Source organism: Lissotriton helveticus, chromosome 11, assembly GCF_964261635.1.
Source record: "Lissotriton helveticus chromosome 11, aLisHel1.1, whole genome shotgun sequence".
In the NCBI taxonomy this organism is placed as follows: Eukaryota; Metazoa; Chordata; class Amphibia; order Caudata; family Salamandridae; genus Lissotriton; species Lissotriton helveticus.
The window spans coordinates 1125156467-1125173930 of NC_136072.1; the positions used below are offsets into that span (position 1 = coordinate 1125156467).

Below are 17464 nucleotides of genomic sequence, written 5' to 3' on the forward strand. Positions count from 1 at the left end.
GCGAGAATTATCAGGTCCGTGGAATTTGAGCCCAAGACCCGCCGAGGCGGGGAATTGAACCCTGGTCCCGGGCTAGACCTCTGCATCAGGGTCTGCCGCTCTAACCATTGAGCCACACTTCTCCACATTATATACATTTGTTTTGCAGTCTCCAGGTTTCTTTCAGAGGCTGTAAAGTCAAGGGACAGTTTAGAGAAATTACGCAATATATCAGATTGTAGTGTAGGCTTGTGAAAGCTTTACACTAGACATAAAATTAGGTTTTGGTTTCATTTGTCCTCTTATCAGATCACATTTTATGCACATCTTTATTTTTTCTTGTACAGTTATTTAACTTTGGTTGAAATAAACTAGTGATGATGAAAACAACATGACCAAATTAGAGAAAATGCAAAACAAATTCCAAAAATCTCCTTGGCGAAGCAGCGGTTTATTCCAGACTGTTTCCACTCACGAAAAGAAATAGAAAGCAACTCAAAGAACAAGATATAGGCCCAACCGCCTGTGCTGCCACAGCAGCCAGCTTCTCGTAGACCATGTGCGCATTATTCATAAAACAGATTTCCATCAACCCCGCTACCTGTTTTACCTAAGGCTTGTCCTTCCTCCCATCTGCTTATAGCCTCCATATCATCCACAACTTCATAAACACAAAGATTCAGTAGTCTGTCCGGTTGAAGCAGAGTGAAGAGAGAGGCGGCGGGACAGCCTTGCATTAGTCCAACACATCTGGCCAGGACTTAGACCTTGTTGGTCCTCAGAGACCAGGGTTTCTGGCTTAAAGTCAGACCCAAGAGCTCCACTCTTGTGCACTAGACCTTCTTTAGACCCATCAGTTCTGGTCCAGATCAGTTCTCTTCAGAAGAAATCTGATGCTTTCCGTCTTTTGGGCAGCTGCAGAAGGTTATCGGTGATAGATGCTGGATCCTGTGCCACAGCAGGGCTGTGAGTAGAGTTTCTTGGGGACGGTGTTACCGTAGGTGTGTGCAGCCTGCCTCCTGGGGTTTTAGATCCAGGAGTGCCTGGGTGTGCTGGTGATGGGGTGTAGCTCGCTCGCAGTGCTTTATCTGTGTATTTACTAGCAGTTCTATTGACCAATCGCTGCAAGGCTGGAGAAAGTGCTGGACTCAGTCCTTTTGGGGTAAGGCTGAAAGTATAAATAAATAAAAATCAATACAAACAATAACATATTAAGAAAACAATATATCAAAAACATATAAATGTAAGCAAATTGTACTCAAAGAACAAGGGCTCAAGTTAGTTCCCAGCAATAACAGACTTACAGCTTAATACCCTCTATAAAAATCAATGCTTTGCATTAACCGGTAATCTTGTAGTTAGATACGGAATTGTATGTAATATTTTTGAAAAAAAGTAAAACACTATAACTTGCCCATGGGTGTGTAATTAATAGGATTTCACCATGAAGTGGGCCATGCCTCAGCACACCCTTCAGACTATTTTTTCGGCCTCTTTGGTCAGCCTAATATCTTCAACACTGAAGATAAACAGATCGGATCCAGAGAGATATCAAAGTTAAAGCTATCCTTTTGGTGGTACTAGCCGTTTTACCAGACTGAATGAGAAACACATATACGGTTCTGTGCATATTCGGAAGCAGAGGATATGAAGAGATTAGGGTTCCCTTTTCTACCAAGTGTGTAGATCAGTGTCTTTAGATCAACCAGCAGGGTCTGTAATAGAAGTATTTTGTTTGTCACATAATTTCCCTACAACATTATGAAAATATACAAGCAGAACTGGGCATGGTAGGGTGAGACTTTTAGAAGGTCTTCCGGCATCAAACTCTTCCATCATGCTGCAGAAACTGGATACTCAGCAAACGAGGACAGTGCACTTCATTCAGGCGTAGTAGAGTCAGCGTTCTAAAGTTCTCGAAAAGGGGAATCTTTGTACCTAGCAAGTTGAAAGATTCAATTCTGCAAATCATATAAGCATACCAGCAGTCAAGAACAAGATTCAAAAATCTGTCTCACGGTCAACGTGAGCCCATGAGTTAAAATACATAGCTCCAGCTCTTCGGAGTCCAAATGGAAGCTATCTGCAGTTCTTATGTAGTACAAAAAAAAGTGACACGTTTACTTGGCACACTCACCCACCCACAAACAAAAGATTTTGGGATAATTGTTCCCAAAACTCAGACAGCAATGCCCCATAAATAGAAATAAAAATAAAATAAATCAATTCCTGCAAGAAGTCTCCAAATATATACCCTAACTCGGCGAGAGTAACACAGTATTTTCATTAAAAGCATTAACATAACACAGGGGGTGGACTGGTGTGCCACACAGAAACGGCCTCTTTATGTGGCATGGGGTTGTCCTAAGAAATTTCGCTGAATGTGGGGCAAATGGGTCGGAGTGATAGAAGACTGATATGATCTCTAGCTTAGAAGTGGGGTTTGCGGATATTGGCCATCTGTACATCAAATCTTTTATATCAATGTGATATGCGTGTGTCTTGGTCATGTTTTCTAAAAGGTATTTCTAAATGGTGCTGTGTTCTTTGTTGCAATCAAAAGTCAATAACATTGGTTATCAAACAAAAAGCATTAACATAAAAACTGGGAAAATGTTACAGTGCTTTAGCTGTTGGGGTGGTGTTGCGCCAACACAATGCACCCTGCGCTTCAGATTGGTCTACAGTTTTGCACTTCAAGTTGGAAGGCAAAACAGTGAAATACCACAGTTACACTGTGTGTGGACAATCTAATTGCACAGACACAACAGAAAAAGGCTAAAATGCATAATAATCAGCTCCAAGCAACAGGGATAAAGAACAACAGCATGCATCTTCCCTGTCACTATCCCGAGGGATGCTGCAAAATATGTAACCATTTCCAGCTTAAGCAACTGTCACTCAAGTCAGGAGTTATAGGCAACAAGCACATTCATTTATGCTACTCTTTTAGAACTTGAACAAGTTCTTTGGAAAAAATGATCTGACATATTCTCCAATTCTCCCCTCTAGAACCGCAAAAGAATTTAACAGAATTATATGCAGTTGTTTAATTTGTCACCTAATGAAACTGTGTCAACAGGGCAAACACTCTACAAAAGAATGAACGTGCAGAGCAGATCTTTCAGAGGGAGTGGGCTCCTGGAGCACCGGTCTGTAAACTGATTAAAACAAGGTTCCTAATTATAGATTAAATCAATGCATGAAAGGTTCTACTTTTAAGAGCAGCAGCCACACTGGTAAATAACAAGCATTTGCAGCAAAAGTACAATGGTTTGCTAATTAAGGAGGCAAAGATGTACCTGGCCAGATTTTCTGTGACTCGTCTTAAAGCCTCTTGTTTCTTAGCTCTGTTCTTGGCAGCTGCTTCATTGGCCATTTTCAAGCCTAGCCTCTCCCGGCGTCCGGGCTCCAGGATCTGAAAGCAAGGGAGGACAAGATGAATCCTGGAGTACTCCCTGTATAATACACTTCCATCTTCACAGTTTTTTGGGTATATACAAAATAACACATATGAAATAGCCACGGTTATTTGCATCAGCTAGGACACTGCTTTACTCTAACTTTCCACAACTTTGGATGACCGCAGATTGAGTTGCTTTTGAAACTGTGCCAGTGCATGGTTATGCCACAGAATTAAATATATCTATTTCTACACTAAGCAATCCTCTATCGCGGTCCATTAATTGAAAAGCATATGAAGATATTTTGTCCATGAGGTCAGTCTACCTTACAAGAAAAACCAATAAGACTCAAGGAGTAAAAAAAATAAATGGAATAACCTACCTTGAAGGCCGGTCCAGGTGACTTGTCCACATAAGGTGTCTCGGACCCCTCCAACCGGAAAGGAGTGCTCTCAATCTCACCCCAGGTCATAAGTGGTGAATCTTCAACACCTGCAAAAAAGGAGAATCATGTTAACATGTCTGAAATAATTTCTTCTAATAAAGCATACAATCGGTCAAATCCAAAGCTTAATGAATATGGTGTATCCGGACTCAAAGCCTCAAATCCCTCCTGATTACCTAGCTTGTAATCACTTATTCTTTAATTTATTTTTGGATTTTGTATTGTGCTAGATGTGGTATTTTGGTTACTTCAGAGCACCAACAGAGAAAACAAATTGGTAGTTTATGAGGAGAAAGGACAGTTACGGTTCCATCAGGTAGGGTGAGCATTTCCAATTTTCATTGATAATGACCCCTGTTATTTATGGAATTTTGTTGGATTCAAATGTCCTGAACATCTTATATTTGGATTCATATCTCACGTAAGAGTTAAGGGTGTTTGTAGTCTGGAGCTTTGAACACACAGCTATCTGCCTCCATATTTCATCATCTTGAAAGACTGACAGCATATCAGATGGGCGCACAGATTGGGACATGTGGTGTTAATTTGGGCTCTGCTATATTAATACTGCACAGAACCCTACATTTAATTTAATGTCACTCCACAAGTTAAGTCTTTCTTATGGGTGCAGACAACATTTATTTTAGATGAATTGAGACCCACAAACATGCAGACCCATATCTTTGTGAGCATATTAATGGAAGGAGCTTGTGTCCCGACTGCCCTCTTCACAAAAATGTTTGTCTGAATCCCTTTGCCCGAGAATGCGATTAAGGACTAGAAGGACCCATACTCTTCTTAATAATGGTAGTAACCACTTGAAAATGTATGGAGATACTTTTTGTAAACATCCAATGTTTCGTCCTCACATCTGAAGAAAGCCTGCACTCCTATTTCTTTAGTATCCAATTGTAGAAATCAGGAGGCTGAAATATTCAATGATGGCCACCACCTTTACCTGCTGAGTCTATCTATGTGTGAGATCAGTTGAATTTTTAAGGCTAATAACACAAATCGAGGATCAAGATTACCCCTCAAATGTTGGTATATAGAGGCTACAACTCCTTCCACCAATTCAATCAAAGCATAATGGACCCCATAATGTAAAGGGTGCACTTTCCCTGTTTGTGCCTGGCGCATCTTAAAACTTTGTGCCCGGCGCATCTTAAAACAGGTGTGCCGGGCGCAAGCAGGGAAACTGCACCCTATTACATTGAATGTGCTGTCTCCCCAGGGCGGCCATAAATTCGAGCTGCCCCCAGGGCAGCGCATTCATGTGAAAACCGAAGCAGCTGCTTTGAAGCCACTCTGTGTTTCACAGTGCAGGGGGCAGCTCCCCTGCACTTTTAAGGAGGATTAGAGATCCCCTTGCAGGCTGGTGCAGAGATTGACTGCACCTGCCTGCAAGCAGATGTTTGGGAGGGGGGGGGTCAATAGGACTCCTGTTACGCCTTCCAGAGGGCAGCCATCGGGGGGCACACTGGCAGTGCGCCTCCTGACTACTTCTTTGCCTCTACGCTCACATCTACAATACGGCACAGGCGCAGAGGCAAAGGGATTCCCTCATTTACATGGGGCCACGCGCTGATGAAAATGAGAGAAAGCCCTCTGAAGATAGCGCTGGTGGAAGATGTGCGCTATCGGTATTACAGAAGGGGACTCATAAGTGTCTACGGCCCCTTCTGAAATACCAAAGTACCCCAGGGGCGGGCAAAGTGGGCGCAACTTCTTGTTGCGCTCCCAGGGGCTCTTCCATAATACGGCCCCATGTATATGAGAACTGTACTTAGCAGTTTATTTGTGAACCTTTAAGCACTCCGCCCACAATACTGAAAGAATGGCCAGCGTGCAGTAAAAAACGCTTCTATCACCTGCTGCCACAGACAGTAGCACAGGAGAGGCTGGCATCTCTTGGGTATGTCTAATGTGCTGCCACATGAACTGTACTAGGGATCATGGAAGGGGAGCTCATGAAGGCAAAGTTTGCAACCAAGTATCACAAAGACAGATGGAAGCCGTTAATGTGGGCACTAATTAGCAAGAAATAGAGATTCCATGGCGAACTTTGAGACAAAACTTCTGAATCTCCCAAGTCCACACAGACACTATACTCAGTGAGTATACACAGTAGGCATAATCATGACTGATCACAGCTCACCCCGGAAGTATTGATTAGATTATCAGTTGATGGTTTCCATTTTGCTTATGTTGGTTCAAAATACTTTTTCACAAACAGCATCCAATTCAAAATCAATAATTCATTGGAATATCATTTTAATGAACCTGACTCCACGTCACTGCTATGAGGTTATTACCAAGAATACGAATTTTAAACCTATGAGACCTAAACATTTTTATAACATACTATGAAACCAAAAACCAAGTGGCCATTGAGCAACATGACCCCAATAACTGAGATTTCTTTCACAGAGTAGGCCTAAAGCAAAGCAAATGATTTCCTCTGATGTTACCAACGCCCTCCCGCAATCAAGAAGCGAAGGGACGATTTATATTTTGACCCGTCGCCTTAACTGCACCTCTCCTTGTCAAATTATGTAAGGACCACAAAGCTAGTGTTTGTTTCTTTTCATTGATTAAAGCAGTGCCAGGAAACCCTGTCATAGCGGTTCCCATAAATGCTTTCTGCAGTTTGGTGCAGGGCTCCGTCAACATGACAGAGCCCTGCTCCAAACTGTTTTCTTTTAAAAATGAAATCCTGCAGTGGGATTTTCTATTTGAAAATAAAAAATAAAACGCCCCCACCCCCTCCACCATGGGAGTCATCTCCTATGGTAAGGGGGGCATTCTTTGTGTTTTACTGCCCCTTACCGGCAAGTTGTGACTGGCAGTTAAAACAGCTAAATGTCCACCCTTCCTAATTGGACAGACAGACATCTAGCCAATTCACCGACCCTTAATCGTTTGAAGAAGTTTGCCCAAAACCAAGATGGAGTAGTCTCCGCCGTGATCAAACTATGGTCTGCCCGCTTTTATATTCGGCAGGGGAACCATAATGTTGGCGCCAAGCACACACTGGTGCCATTGTGACAGAGCATGCTTACCACCAAGGATGGAACAAGGTCTTTTGTGTGCATCTTTCCTGAATGGGATTGCCCAAGCTATCAAAAGTTACCCAAGTGTTGGATGTAAATTTTTTCAGACTTTCTTAAATGTCTTCATAATTATGTACTATACGACTTTGCATCGATTTACAGAATCAAATAGGCCTCTTTCAGCTACAAATGGTACCAAATTCTTTGGTGCAGAAAGAGGGATCTGGAATTTACAGGCGTTTAAAAGTCTGTTGATCAATATAGCTAGCCACGATGTTCTCACTCCTGTTAGGAGGTCATGACAACACACATAGGAAGCAGAACCATCCTTTCCGGGACATGTGTGTGCCGAGTAAATTCTCCGTGAATGAGGTTCTGTTGGATCACGCTTGGAGACAAGGCAACCAGTACCTTCACCACATCATTTATGAGTGCTGCAGGTATGGAAACCAAGCGCTACCATTGTAAACTAAGTGTGACGGTCTCAATAAGTGTCTTAATCAAAGAGTAACTAGTTATTGGGGGACATAGTGGCCAGCTGCAGGCTCTCTTTGGGAATCGATACCAAAGGGGATGATGGACGGAGCGCTTGAGCAAATCAAACACTCACCCCCAGTGATTAGCTCACTCCACCACCCAAGTTCAGACATGGCCATATGCAAATCAGTCTGACCCTGTGCCTCATGGGAACAGTCCAGTCGGGACTGCCAAGTCATGCCTTCCCTGGACCAGAAACAAGCATCCTGGGACCGGATTTTGGCTAATCAGCCGTCATCAGCCAGGGTATCTTGAATCCAGTGGCAAAGTGAGCAAGAGACCCATGTCTGGGCATACCGTGAACCCGAAACCGGTCCCAGGATGCTCGTTTCCGGTCCAGGAAAGACATGGCTTGGCAGTTCGGACTGGACTGTTCCCATGAGGCACAGGGTCAGACTGATTTGCATATGGCCATGTCTGAACTGGGGTGGTGGAGTGAGCTAAAGAATGATGATGGATTAAACCCAGATCAGTTAATTGGGGGTGAGTGTTTGATTTGCTCTAGGGCTCCATCCTTCATCCCCATTGGTATCGCTTTGTTCGCCTTAAGTTGGCAGGGTATGCCCAGACGTGGGTCCCTTGCTCACTTTGCCATGGATTCAAGATAGCCTGGCTGATGAGGGTTATGAAACCGGTCCCAGGATGCTAATTTCCGGTCCAGGGAAGACATGGCTTGGCAGTTCGGCTGGACTGTTCCCATGAGGCACAGGGTCAGACTGATTTGCATATGGCCATGTCTGACCTGGGGTGGTGGAGTGAGCTAAAGAATGATGATGGATTAAACCCAGATCAGGTGACTAGCCCTCCGTCCATCATCCCCTTTGGTACGGCTCTCTGTGGGAGGCAACTGAGGTGGTTACAAAAGTCACCTCTTTAGGCTTGTGTGAATTGTAAAGCTAGTGCTCAGTGCTGGTTTATGATTGCGGGAGACTGAAGCCCTTCATATGTTCCTAGAACACCCATAGAATCTGAAGTGCACCTAGAGCTTTCTTACACTATTAATTTCAAACTTGACGTAACAATGAACTGGATAGTGATAATAATTTCTAGGGCGTCTGTAATCCACCTAGGTTCGGACATCATCTCCCTTACAACATGGGTAATGATATTTCTAGTCTAGCAACTAATCAGGGCCAATAATCAAAGGACTTTCAGCAAAGGCAATTCTTGATCATGAAATTCCAGCGAGGCCCTCAAACAGAAGATGGCCAAACAACAAGGTCTTCCAGTCACAACCAAAATTATTATGATTTGTCTTGGTGATCTGGAACGAAAGGATTTTCTAGCCCTGACCAAAAATGGTAAACAATTGAGTTCTTTAATCTAATGACATAACTGTAGAAAGTGATCAGAGGCAAGTTACTGAAGAATAGAAAAGAGCATTTTAAGCACCTTGCTGATGCATGACACATAAAGTTACTTTTCTGCATTTCAATTAAATTCTTTGTGCATCTACACATACATCATAAATCAAGGTTTCTTCTCACCAGGAATGGGAGATGGTGTGCCTACAAATCCATATCCTTGGACCTTAGGAGAGTCTTGGGGGATCAGCTCCTTTCCATCAGGCCCTACCTTCCCCTGCTTGTACTAAACAAAAACAAAGAAGAGACTTCTTGAGCACAGAAACTGCTAAGAGAACATTCTATAAAATTCAGTTGTTTGTCATAGACTGAAATTATGCAACAATTGAAGGCCAAAGTATGTGACAGCACTATGCATCAAGAAAAGGCAAATTATGCCACATGATGTGGCAGTTTCTCCTGTTGTATTAGCTAGCTATTTCTACATTTGAATGCACGCTAATGTTTATAAAGATTTCACTTCATTAATAGCAATTTAAGATCTAAATAGAACAGTCAGGAACTGAAAGGTGGCCAGATAAAAAAGAGGAGGAAAAAAGATTTAACAAGCATTTGCAATGCAATAGGTCTCGCATTACTGAAAGTATGGGCTATTGGCATTGCATTATCATTTGCATCACCAATAGCTTAAACTTCCACTCACTAAGATACCTACTGTGCTTCGATTATACACAGCAGCTGGTTATGCCCTTTACATTGGTGTGCATGGAGTTAATTCTAGTCCCCCTTGCTGCTTTTGCACCCTGCTGGAAGCACTTGCAGGGTATGACGTGCTTTACAAAACCAACACACTGAGGTAAATAGGAAACAAATATATTGTGTGGGTTTATAAATTAAAAATGCCAAAAGATAACTGTGTCATAATGGGAAATTCCAAAATAACTACAATCCTACGATATATAAGACAACAGACACTACCAGCGTCCCATGCCCACACTACTCCAATGGGCAAACCCTTTAGTGATCTAAACGCTGTACATTAGTAGGCCTTATGCTAAGAACGGATGACATTTTAGTAACGAGGTGTAGGCTGGTGAACTAAATTCAAACAGGAACAAGGGTGTGGTGTGCAAAGAACCAGATTACCTTGCATGAGGAAAGAACCTCCTTAAAGGAGGTCCACTAAAGTTATACTGCGGAGAACAACCACACGTTGCCGTCAGCCTTCGTGAAGGTCCACCTCCACTCCTATAAATGTATCGGGAGTCCCACTAACATTTGTTGCCTGCTTTACTACCAAAAGTTTTCACGAGTGGGCTCACCCACTCTTTCAGATCCACGGCATGCAGGGGTGAGTTGCCGGTGAAGAAACAGCAGGGAAAGGCCTGTCAGCCCGATAATATCAGTGAAGTTGCCGGCTTAGGGACAGACACATGCATTGCTGTAAAGTAAAGAAGAGCTTCTTCTACAGCTACAAATGTGGATTATGAGTTATTATTTCTACTCACCGTGTACTCAGAAAGACACACAAAATAAACACAGTCTTAAAACGGAAGACAAGGAGTGAAAAACAAGCTGCAGAGCACTCGTAGCCCTACCTTAAAGTTTCCGGGATGATGTCAGTTTTTAAGAAACATGCACCTCTGCAGAGCCGTAATTTGTTGATTGGTTGGCATGCCTGTAATGAAGCTCATGGTTTCATAATTAGCAGCTCCAATTGACTTAGTTTCGAAACTCATACGTTGTTGTACAGAGATTGTCAGCTGCCATTACGCACCACAAATAGATGCTGCGAGGTATCCCGAGTTCCGTCAGAGTCTGCTCGTTACCATTTTGAAATCTGCCTACAATAAGCATGCCAAGAATCATTGTGTTTCATTATGTGGCTATAAACTTCAGGGCTTTGCATATCTATTCTCGCTGATTTCAAATAAAAAAATCTGCTTGATACCATTATTTTAAAACTAAGGTATTTTCAGGGGATGATGTAGTTGTCTGAAAGATTACATAAAATATTTTGTGCGCACAGCTTTCACCTGGCGACATGCATGAAGTGGCCCTTGAATAAGACGCAATATTTGAAAAGAATTCCCAATTTCTTGCCTGAATGGCTTTTCCAATACCTGATGGTTATTGCAGCCTCAAGTGGGCGGGCCGGGGTTTGACTGCCAGGGCTTCCACGAGTAAATTGTGGGTCAGTTTAGGGGCACTCCTGTGGGCAGCTGTAAGTGGAGCTCCATTAAGAAAAATAAACCTCTGAGGCTGCAAGGCAGCGCGCAAACTTCAACCTCTCTGTTCTCCACCAACAGCTGTTAACGAGAGAAATGCGATTTAAGCACTGTGTAAACAAGCAACGTCCACACTGACGAAATGCAGCCAGTGAATTGGAAAGCAAAGCCTGTGCGCCAAATAACCATCACACATAATTGAAGCTTGTATAATTTCCATAGGTACATGCCCAGTCTCCGGGAAGCTGAACATATCTGTAATTTAAGATCACTGGGAGCATGTTCCAGATGTGATTTTCCATCCTGGGGTGCCCTCGGAGTAATCTGCTTTGTCCCCTCCAACTGATGAATGTGCAACAGAGCCTTCGGCACAAAATTATCACTAGCCAGGGGGGTCCTACTTTGCTGAGTTTAATAGTCCACGACCTACGCCATTCTTCAGTGGCTGGTAACACCGTCCACGCTCACTAATCACAGAGCGACAAGAAACAAGAAACAAAAAACTGGGCAGAGGGCGTAGGGACTGTCAGCAGAAGTGAATGAGCCCAGGCAGGTTGTGATGGTGGGGCCAAGCAGCACTGAGAGGAACCGAGCAGAGCAGTCGGCCTGAGGGAGAAATTAAAACAAAAACACAATTGGGGCAAAGGGCATTGTAAATGTGACAGATACATCATGATTTTCAGCCCTGTTTACAGAAACAGCCTTGCTAAGCTCAGAGCAAGAATGCTCTGCAAAAGAAAAGGAAACCATCACTAAACACGAGTAGGAAACCAAGGAAAAAAAGCCCCTAGGGAACAGATAAACAGGACAAAGGGTAATGATACTGTAGTTAGCCCCTGCTGCTGGGAGGAACTAAAGAGACAAGTCACGTTTAAAGTACTTGCACGGGTGTCTCTGTACGTGACGCGGGCTGCATAACTAAAAGCTGCCTACGGAAATAATAAGCAAAGCAACAAAGGTGATTGGCCCATGCTGCCGTTTTTGCTGGGGTGCGTCCGTGCAGTTAAAATGATGGCGGACCAGAGAGGGAGCATGTCTTCAAGGAGTTCTGCCTCCTGATTGGCTGCTGAAATAAACACTGAATAGAAACCTGTGGTGCGCGCGCACCACAGAGGAGCCGACGCGGGAATCGAAACCAGTGGTGCGTGCGCACCAGAGGAGCGGGGGAAAGGGAGCGCGAAGACGCCGAGACAAGGTAGGGGATATGTGTGTAAGGGGGGGGAGGGGGTTCTCTGTGTATGTGTGTGCGTGAGTGTGTGTATGCTGGGGGGGGCTGTATGTGTGTTTGCACGTGTTGTGAACAGCCTGCTGGAATCAGAGCGCGTGTTGACGCGCGCGACCTGATCCCGGCAGCTGCTTCGTGCATGCGCGTGCCAGTCTCTTGTCCTCTCCCTTTCAGTCCTTGAAAGCGAGAATGATTGCAATAGTCTCGCTCTGCGACAGCAGGCCTTTGGCCTGCAATCGCAGGGCGAGACCTAAAAAGGAGTGGCCAAGGGAGTGCAAAAGTAGAAGGAGGTAACTGATAAGAAATGAGAGAAAGAAAGGAAAGAAGGGAAGCAGGGTGTGAAGGAATGAAATAAGAGACTGAGGAAGGAAGTGAGAAGGTTTGCGGCAGAATGACAGAAGGAGAAGGAGATGAGGAAATTTATGGCGGGACTGAGGTAGTTGAAGGAATTTATAAGCAAAGAATGAATACATTGAGGAAGGCAGATAGGGACTAAGGACAGACACAAGGGAGTTGAAAATGGAAGGAAACATTAGGTAGAGCAGAAGGAAGGGAGGAAACAGAGCACCAGAATAGAAGACCAAAAGTCAAGAGATAGACAGGAGGGATCGCAAAGAGTAACAGAAGCAAAAGTAAGCAGGGCAAAGCTTTGTGCTGTACCTGTGCATTGAGGGCAGCTGCTTGTTGTAACTGGGTTTTGCTCAAGGCTTGACTGAAGGGGTCTTTTAAGAAACGGGTGTTCCGGTGGATCACGTCTCGGGGCTTCTTGAATACATCATCAAGATCAGGCACACCTAAAATGAACATGAGAATATTCATAAGAACAGTATAAAGGGTGGCAAACAAGTGAGAGCGTTGTAGTCAGAATGCATCTATCCTGCAGACACTGCCAGCCAGTCTCTTCCCAGTCAACACTTGCTGACATTTTAGTGGCCAAAAAAAACACGACCCTTCACTACTGGTGTTAAAATGTGCATGGCTCACAACTCTCAAGCGAGGCCACGAATAATAATAATGATTATTGTTATTATTAATATTTATCTTACGCGATTTAATCATCCCCGAGGGGATCTTTCGGCGCCTGGGTAGCAGACATCAGGTAGAGGCATGCTTGTTAGTGACGGAACAGCCAGGTTCTAAACAGTTTCTGGAACTGTCCAAAGTTGGAGCATGCTCGGATGTCCTCTGGCAGTCTGTTCCAATGGACAGGGGCTAGCACTGTTGTATTGCCCGCTTCTTTATCCCTCAGTTGCACTATTGTCTCGTCCTATTCTCCCCGGTGCCCACTTTGCCTTCTGTAAACACCGCCAGCGCCCCGACTCACTCTTCCCGCCGCTGCGTCCCCTGCGGCCCACCCCCGCAATCCCATTTGCACCCCGCTCCCACCTCCAGCTACTCCTCCCTCCCACATCCCCACATATGGAGGCCGCGCAGCAGACACATGCAGTGGGCGCCGAAGGCACACCTAAGGCAAACCCGTCTGCGCCCGTCCGTGCCTGGACTGCGCCCAGCGCCAGGACTCCTGGACCCCGCAAGCGCGACGACACCCACATCCGCTACGACTCCAGCACCCTCAACGCATTCAACACCAGACAATCAGGCACCTGCTGCCTAGCCGCCCCGAAACGCACCCATGGACCCTTCTCCTGCCAGGACTGCCGCTTAACTAGCATCCGGCCCGCCAAACCACCTATCAAAGAACCCAACTACCTCAGATGCATCCTACTCAACACCCGCTCCGCATGCAAACACGCCATCTAACTCTGGGACCTACTGGACTCCCACACCCCAGACGTCGCCTTCCTGACAGAGACCTGGCTGAACCGCTCCTCAGCACTCGACACCTGCTTGCAGGACACTCCCGCGCCGCACGGCCACCAGCTGCCCCGGTGCCCTCTCCCCTTGCTGCTGCTCCCAGCTTCGCTCTCCTCGCAGGTCCGCCCTCCTCGGCGGCCTGCCCTGCTGCATAGCTCCGCTCGCACTCTGTGAGCGCTCCCCCCCCTGGGCCGGCTCCGCCGTCCACGGTAGGACTCTGCTGCCCGTTTCTCTGTATTTTACTGCTGACGTGTTTTTCTCCTTTTTCCCTCATTACTGTACCTCCCACTTGGCTGTCCCCCCTGTGCCCTCCTGCATTTTGTCTCCTTGTTGTGTATCCCACCTGGTTGTCCCCCTGTGCCCTCCCCGCCCCGCTCCCCGCTTCCCGCCGCCGTCCACGCGGCCACGCCCTCTTCCTTTCTGTGCCCTCCCCGCTCCCGCCTCCCAGCTGCCCTCCCGCGCTCCGCCCCCCCCCCCACTCTCCACTTATGGCAGAGTGGCAAACGCGCAGCGTGCACGCGCAGCGGGCGCGCCAAAGGCAAGCCTGTCTGCGCCCGTCCGCTCCTGGACCGCGTCCAGTGCCAGGACCCCTGGGCCCCGCAGACACCAGCCCACCCGCCGGACCTACGACGCCGCCACCCTCAACGCACTCAACACCGGCCGAATCCCTGGATGCCACCGAGCCACCCCGAGAGGAACCCACGGACCCTTCAGCTGCCACGCCTGCAAGTTCACCTGCATCCGGACCTGCCTCGCACCAGCACCCGCCAAGCCGAACACCAGCAGCAACCACCTGAAGTGCATCCTCCTCAACACCCGCTCCGTCCACAGACACGCCGTCGAACTCTGGAACCTCCTAGACACCACAGCTCCTGACGTCGCCTTCCTCACGGAAACCTGGATGAACGACTCCTCAGCGCCCGACATCGCCATCGCCATCCCAGAGGGCTACAAGATCACCCGAAGAGACCGCGACAACCAGACTGGAGGAGGCATCGCCATCATCTACAGAGACACCATCCACATCAAGACCAACACCGACGACACCCTGCCAACCGCCGAGCACCTGCACTTCCAGATTCACACGGACCCCAAAACCACCCTCAGAGGCACCCTGATCTACCGACCCCCGGGACCACGCACACAGTTCAGCGAGGACATCGCCGACCTCATCAGCCCGCATGCCCTCCCCTCCGCCGACTACATCCTCCTGGGGGACTTCAACTTCCACCTGGAGAACAACAACGACCGCAACACCATCACCCTGCTGGACAACCTCGCTAACCTTGGACTCAAGCAGCTGGTGACCACCCCCACCCACCTCGCCGGACACACACAACGCCGTCTTCTCATCCAGCAAAGACATCGCCTGCAGCCACGCCACCGGACTCCACTGGACGGACCACAGCTGCGTCCACTTACCTTCAAAAGAACGACGATCTACCACCACCAGCAACAGGTTGCTCGAAGAAGCTGGAGAAAGATCACAGCCGACCAGCTCGCCGCTTCCCTAAGCCAGCACCCTCCCACCAGCTCAGCGAACCCCAGCCAGGCCGCCGACAACCTCACAAAGTGGATCAGCAACTGCGCGGACGAACTCGCCCCACTGAGGACCCCGCCCAGCAGACCCGGCAGCAAGAAGGCCCCATGGTTCACCGACGAGCTCAAGAGCTCCAAGAAGAACTGCCGAACCCTCGAGAAAGCCTGGAGAAGGGAACCAACACCGAACAACATGACCACCCTCAAGCTTGCCACCCGGAAGAACCACCAACTGATCCGCGCCACCAAGAAAACTGCATTCAAGGACCGGATGGACAACAACGCACACAACTGCAAGGAACTCTTCAACATCGTGAAAGAGCTCTCCAACCCCAACGCCGGAAACAACGACATCACCCCATCGCAAGACCTCTGCAACTCCCTCGCTTCCTACTTCCACAACAAGATCGCGGACATACACAACAGCTTCAGCACTCAACCGACGCACGCCACGAACGATCCACCGCCCCCCCACCACCACCCTCCGCGCCTGGACGCCGATCAGCACCGAAGACACCGTCCGCATGATGAACTCCATCCACTCCGGATCTCCCACCGACCCCTGCCCTCACCACGTCTTCAACAAGGCCGACGCTGTCATCGCACCCCACCTGCGGGACATCATCAACACCTCCTTCAACACCACCACCTTCCCGGAGAGCTGGAAGCACGCCGAACTCAGCGCCCTTCTCAAGAAACCTACAGCGGACCCCACCGAACTCAAGAATTACCGCCCCATCTCGCTCCTCCCGTTTCCAGCCAAAGTCATTGAGAAGACCGTCAACAAACAGCTGTCTGCCTTCCTCGAGACGAATGGATCCCTCGACCACTCACAGTCTGGCTTCCGAGCCAACCACAGCACCGAGACCGCCCTCATCGCTGCCACCGATGACATCCGAGCCCTGATGGACAACGGGGAAACAGCGGCCCTCATCCTCCTAGACCTCTCCGCAGCTTTCGACACTGTCTGCCACCGCACCCTAGTGCAGCGCCTCAGCAACGTCGGAATCCAGGAGAAGGCACTGGAATGGATCATCTCCTTCCTCGACGGAAGAACACAGAGAGTCCGTCTACCACCGTACAAGTCGGAAGCCACCGAAGTCATCTGCGGCGTCCCTCAAGGATCCTCGCTGAGCCCCACCCTCTTCAACGTCTACATGAGCCCCCTCGCGGCCATCGCTCGCCAACACAATCTCAACATCATCTCCTACGCTGACGACACCCAGCTGATCCTCTCCCTGACCAACGACCCCGCCGCCGCCAGAGCCGACCTTCACGAAGGGATGAAAAACGTAGCCGAGTGGATGACGACCAGCCGCCTGAAACTGAACTCAGACAAGACTGAGGTCCTCATCCTGGGCTCCTCGCCCTCCGCCTGGGACGACTCCTGGTGGCCCCCTGCCCTGGGCCCCGCACCCAAACCGACAGACCACGCACGCAACCTGGCCTTCATCCTGGACTCCTCCCTCTCCATGACCAGACAAGTCAACGCCGTCTCCTCGTCGTGCTTCAACATCCTGCGCATGCTACGGAAGATCTTCCGTTGGATCCCCACCGAAACCAGGAAGACGGTCACCCAGGCCCTCGTCAGCAGCCGACTGGACTACGGCAACGCCCTCTACGCCGGAACCACCGCCAAGCTCCAGAAGAGACTCCAGCGGCTCCAGAACACCTCAGCCAGACTCATCCTCGACATCCCACGACACAGCCACATCTCCGGACATCTGAGAAACCTGCATTGGCTCCCCGTCAACAAAAGAATCACCTTCCGTCTCCTCACCCACAAACACAAAGCCCTACACGATCAAGGCCCGAGCTACCTCAACAACCGCATCAACTTCTACGCTCCCAAGCGCCATCTCCGATCAGCCAGTCACGCCCTCGCCGCCGTCCCCCGCATCCGAAGAACGACAACAGGAGGAAGGTCCTTCTCCT

At 48.0% G+C, this 17464-nt stretch overlaps 1 protein-coding gene across 1 annotated transcript in view; it reads right to left on the reverse strand.

Annotated features, from left to right (window-relative positions):
- Positions 1-411: 411 nt before the first annotated feature.
- The window catches only part of ESS2 (ess-2 spliceosome associated protein), a 58035-nt gene continuing 40982 nt past the window's right edge, over positions 412-17464 (reverse strand). The window contains exons 6-10 of the mRNA XM_078667854.1: positions 12836-12969; positions 8906-9008; positions 3766-3875; positions 3282-3397; positions 412-1147 (exon numbers count right to left, since the gene is read on the reverse strand). Of these exons, the coding sequence (XP_078523980.1) occupies positions 859-1147; positions 3282-3397; positions 3766-3875; positions 8906-9008; positions 12836-12969 (752 nt within the window). The 3' untranslated portion in view covers positions 412-858. The remainder of the gene's footprint in view (positions 1148-3281; positions 3398-3765; positions 3876-8905; positions 9009-12835; positions 12970-17464) is intronic.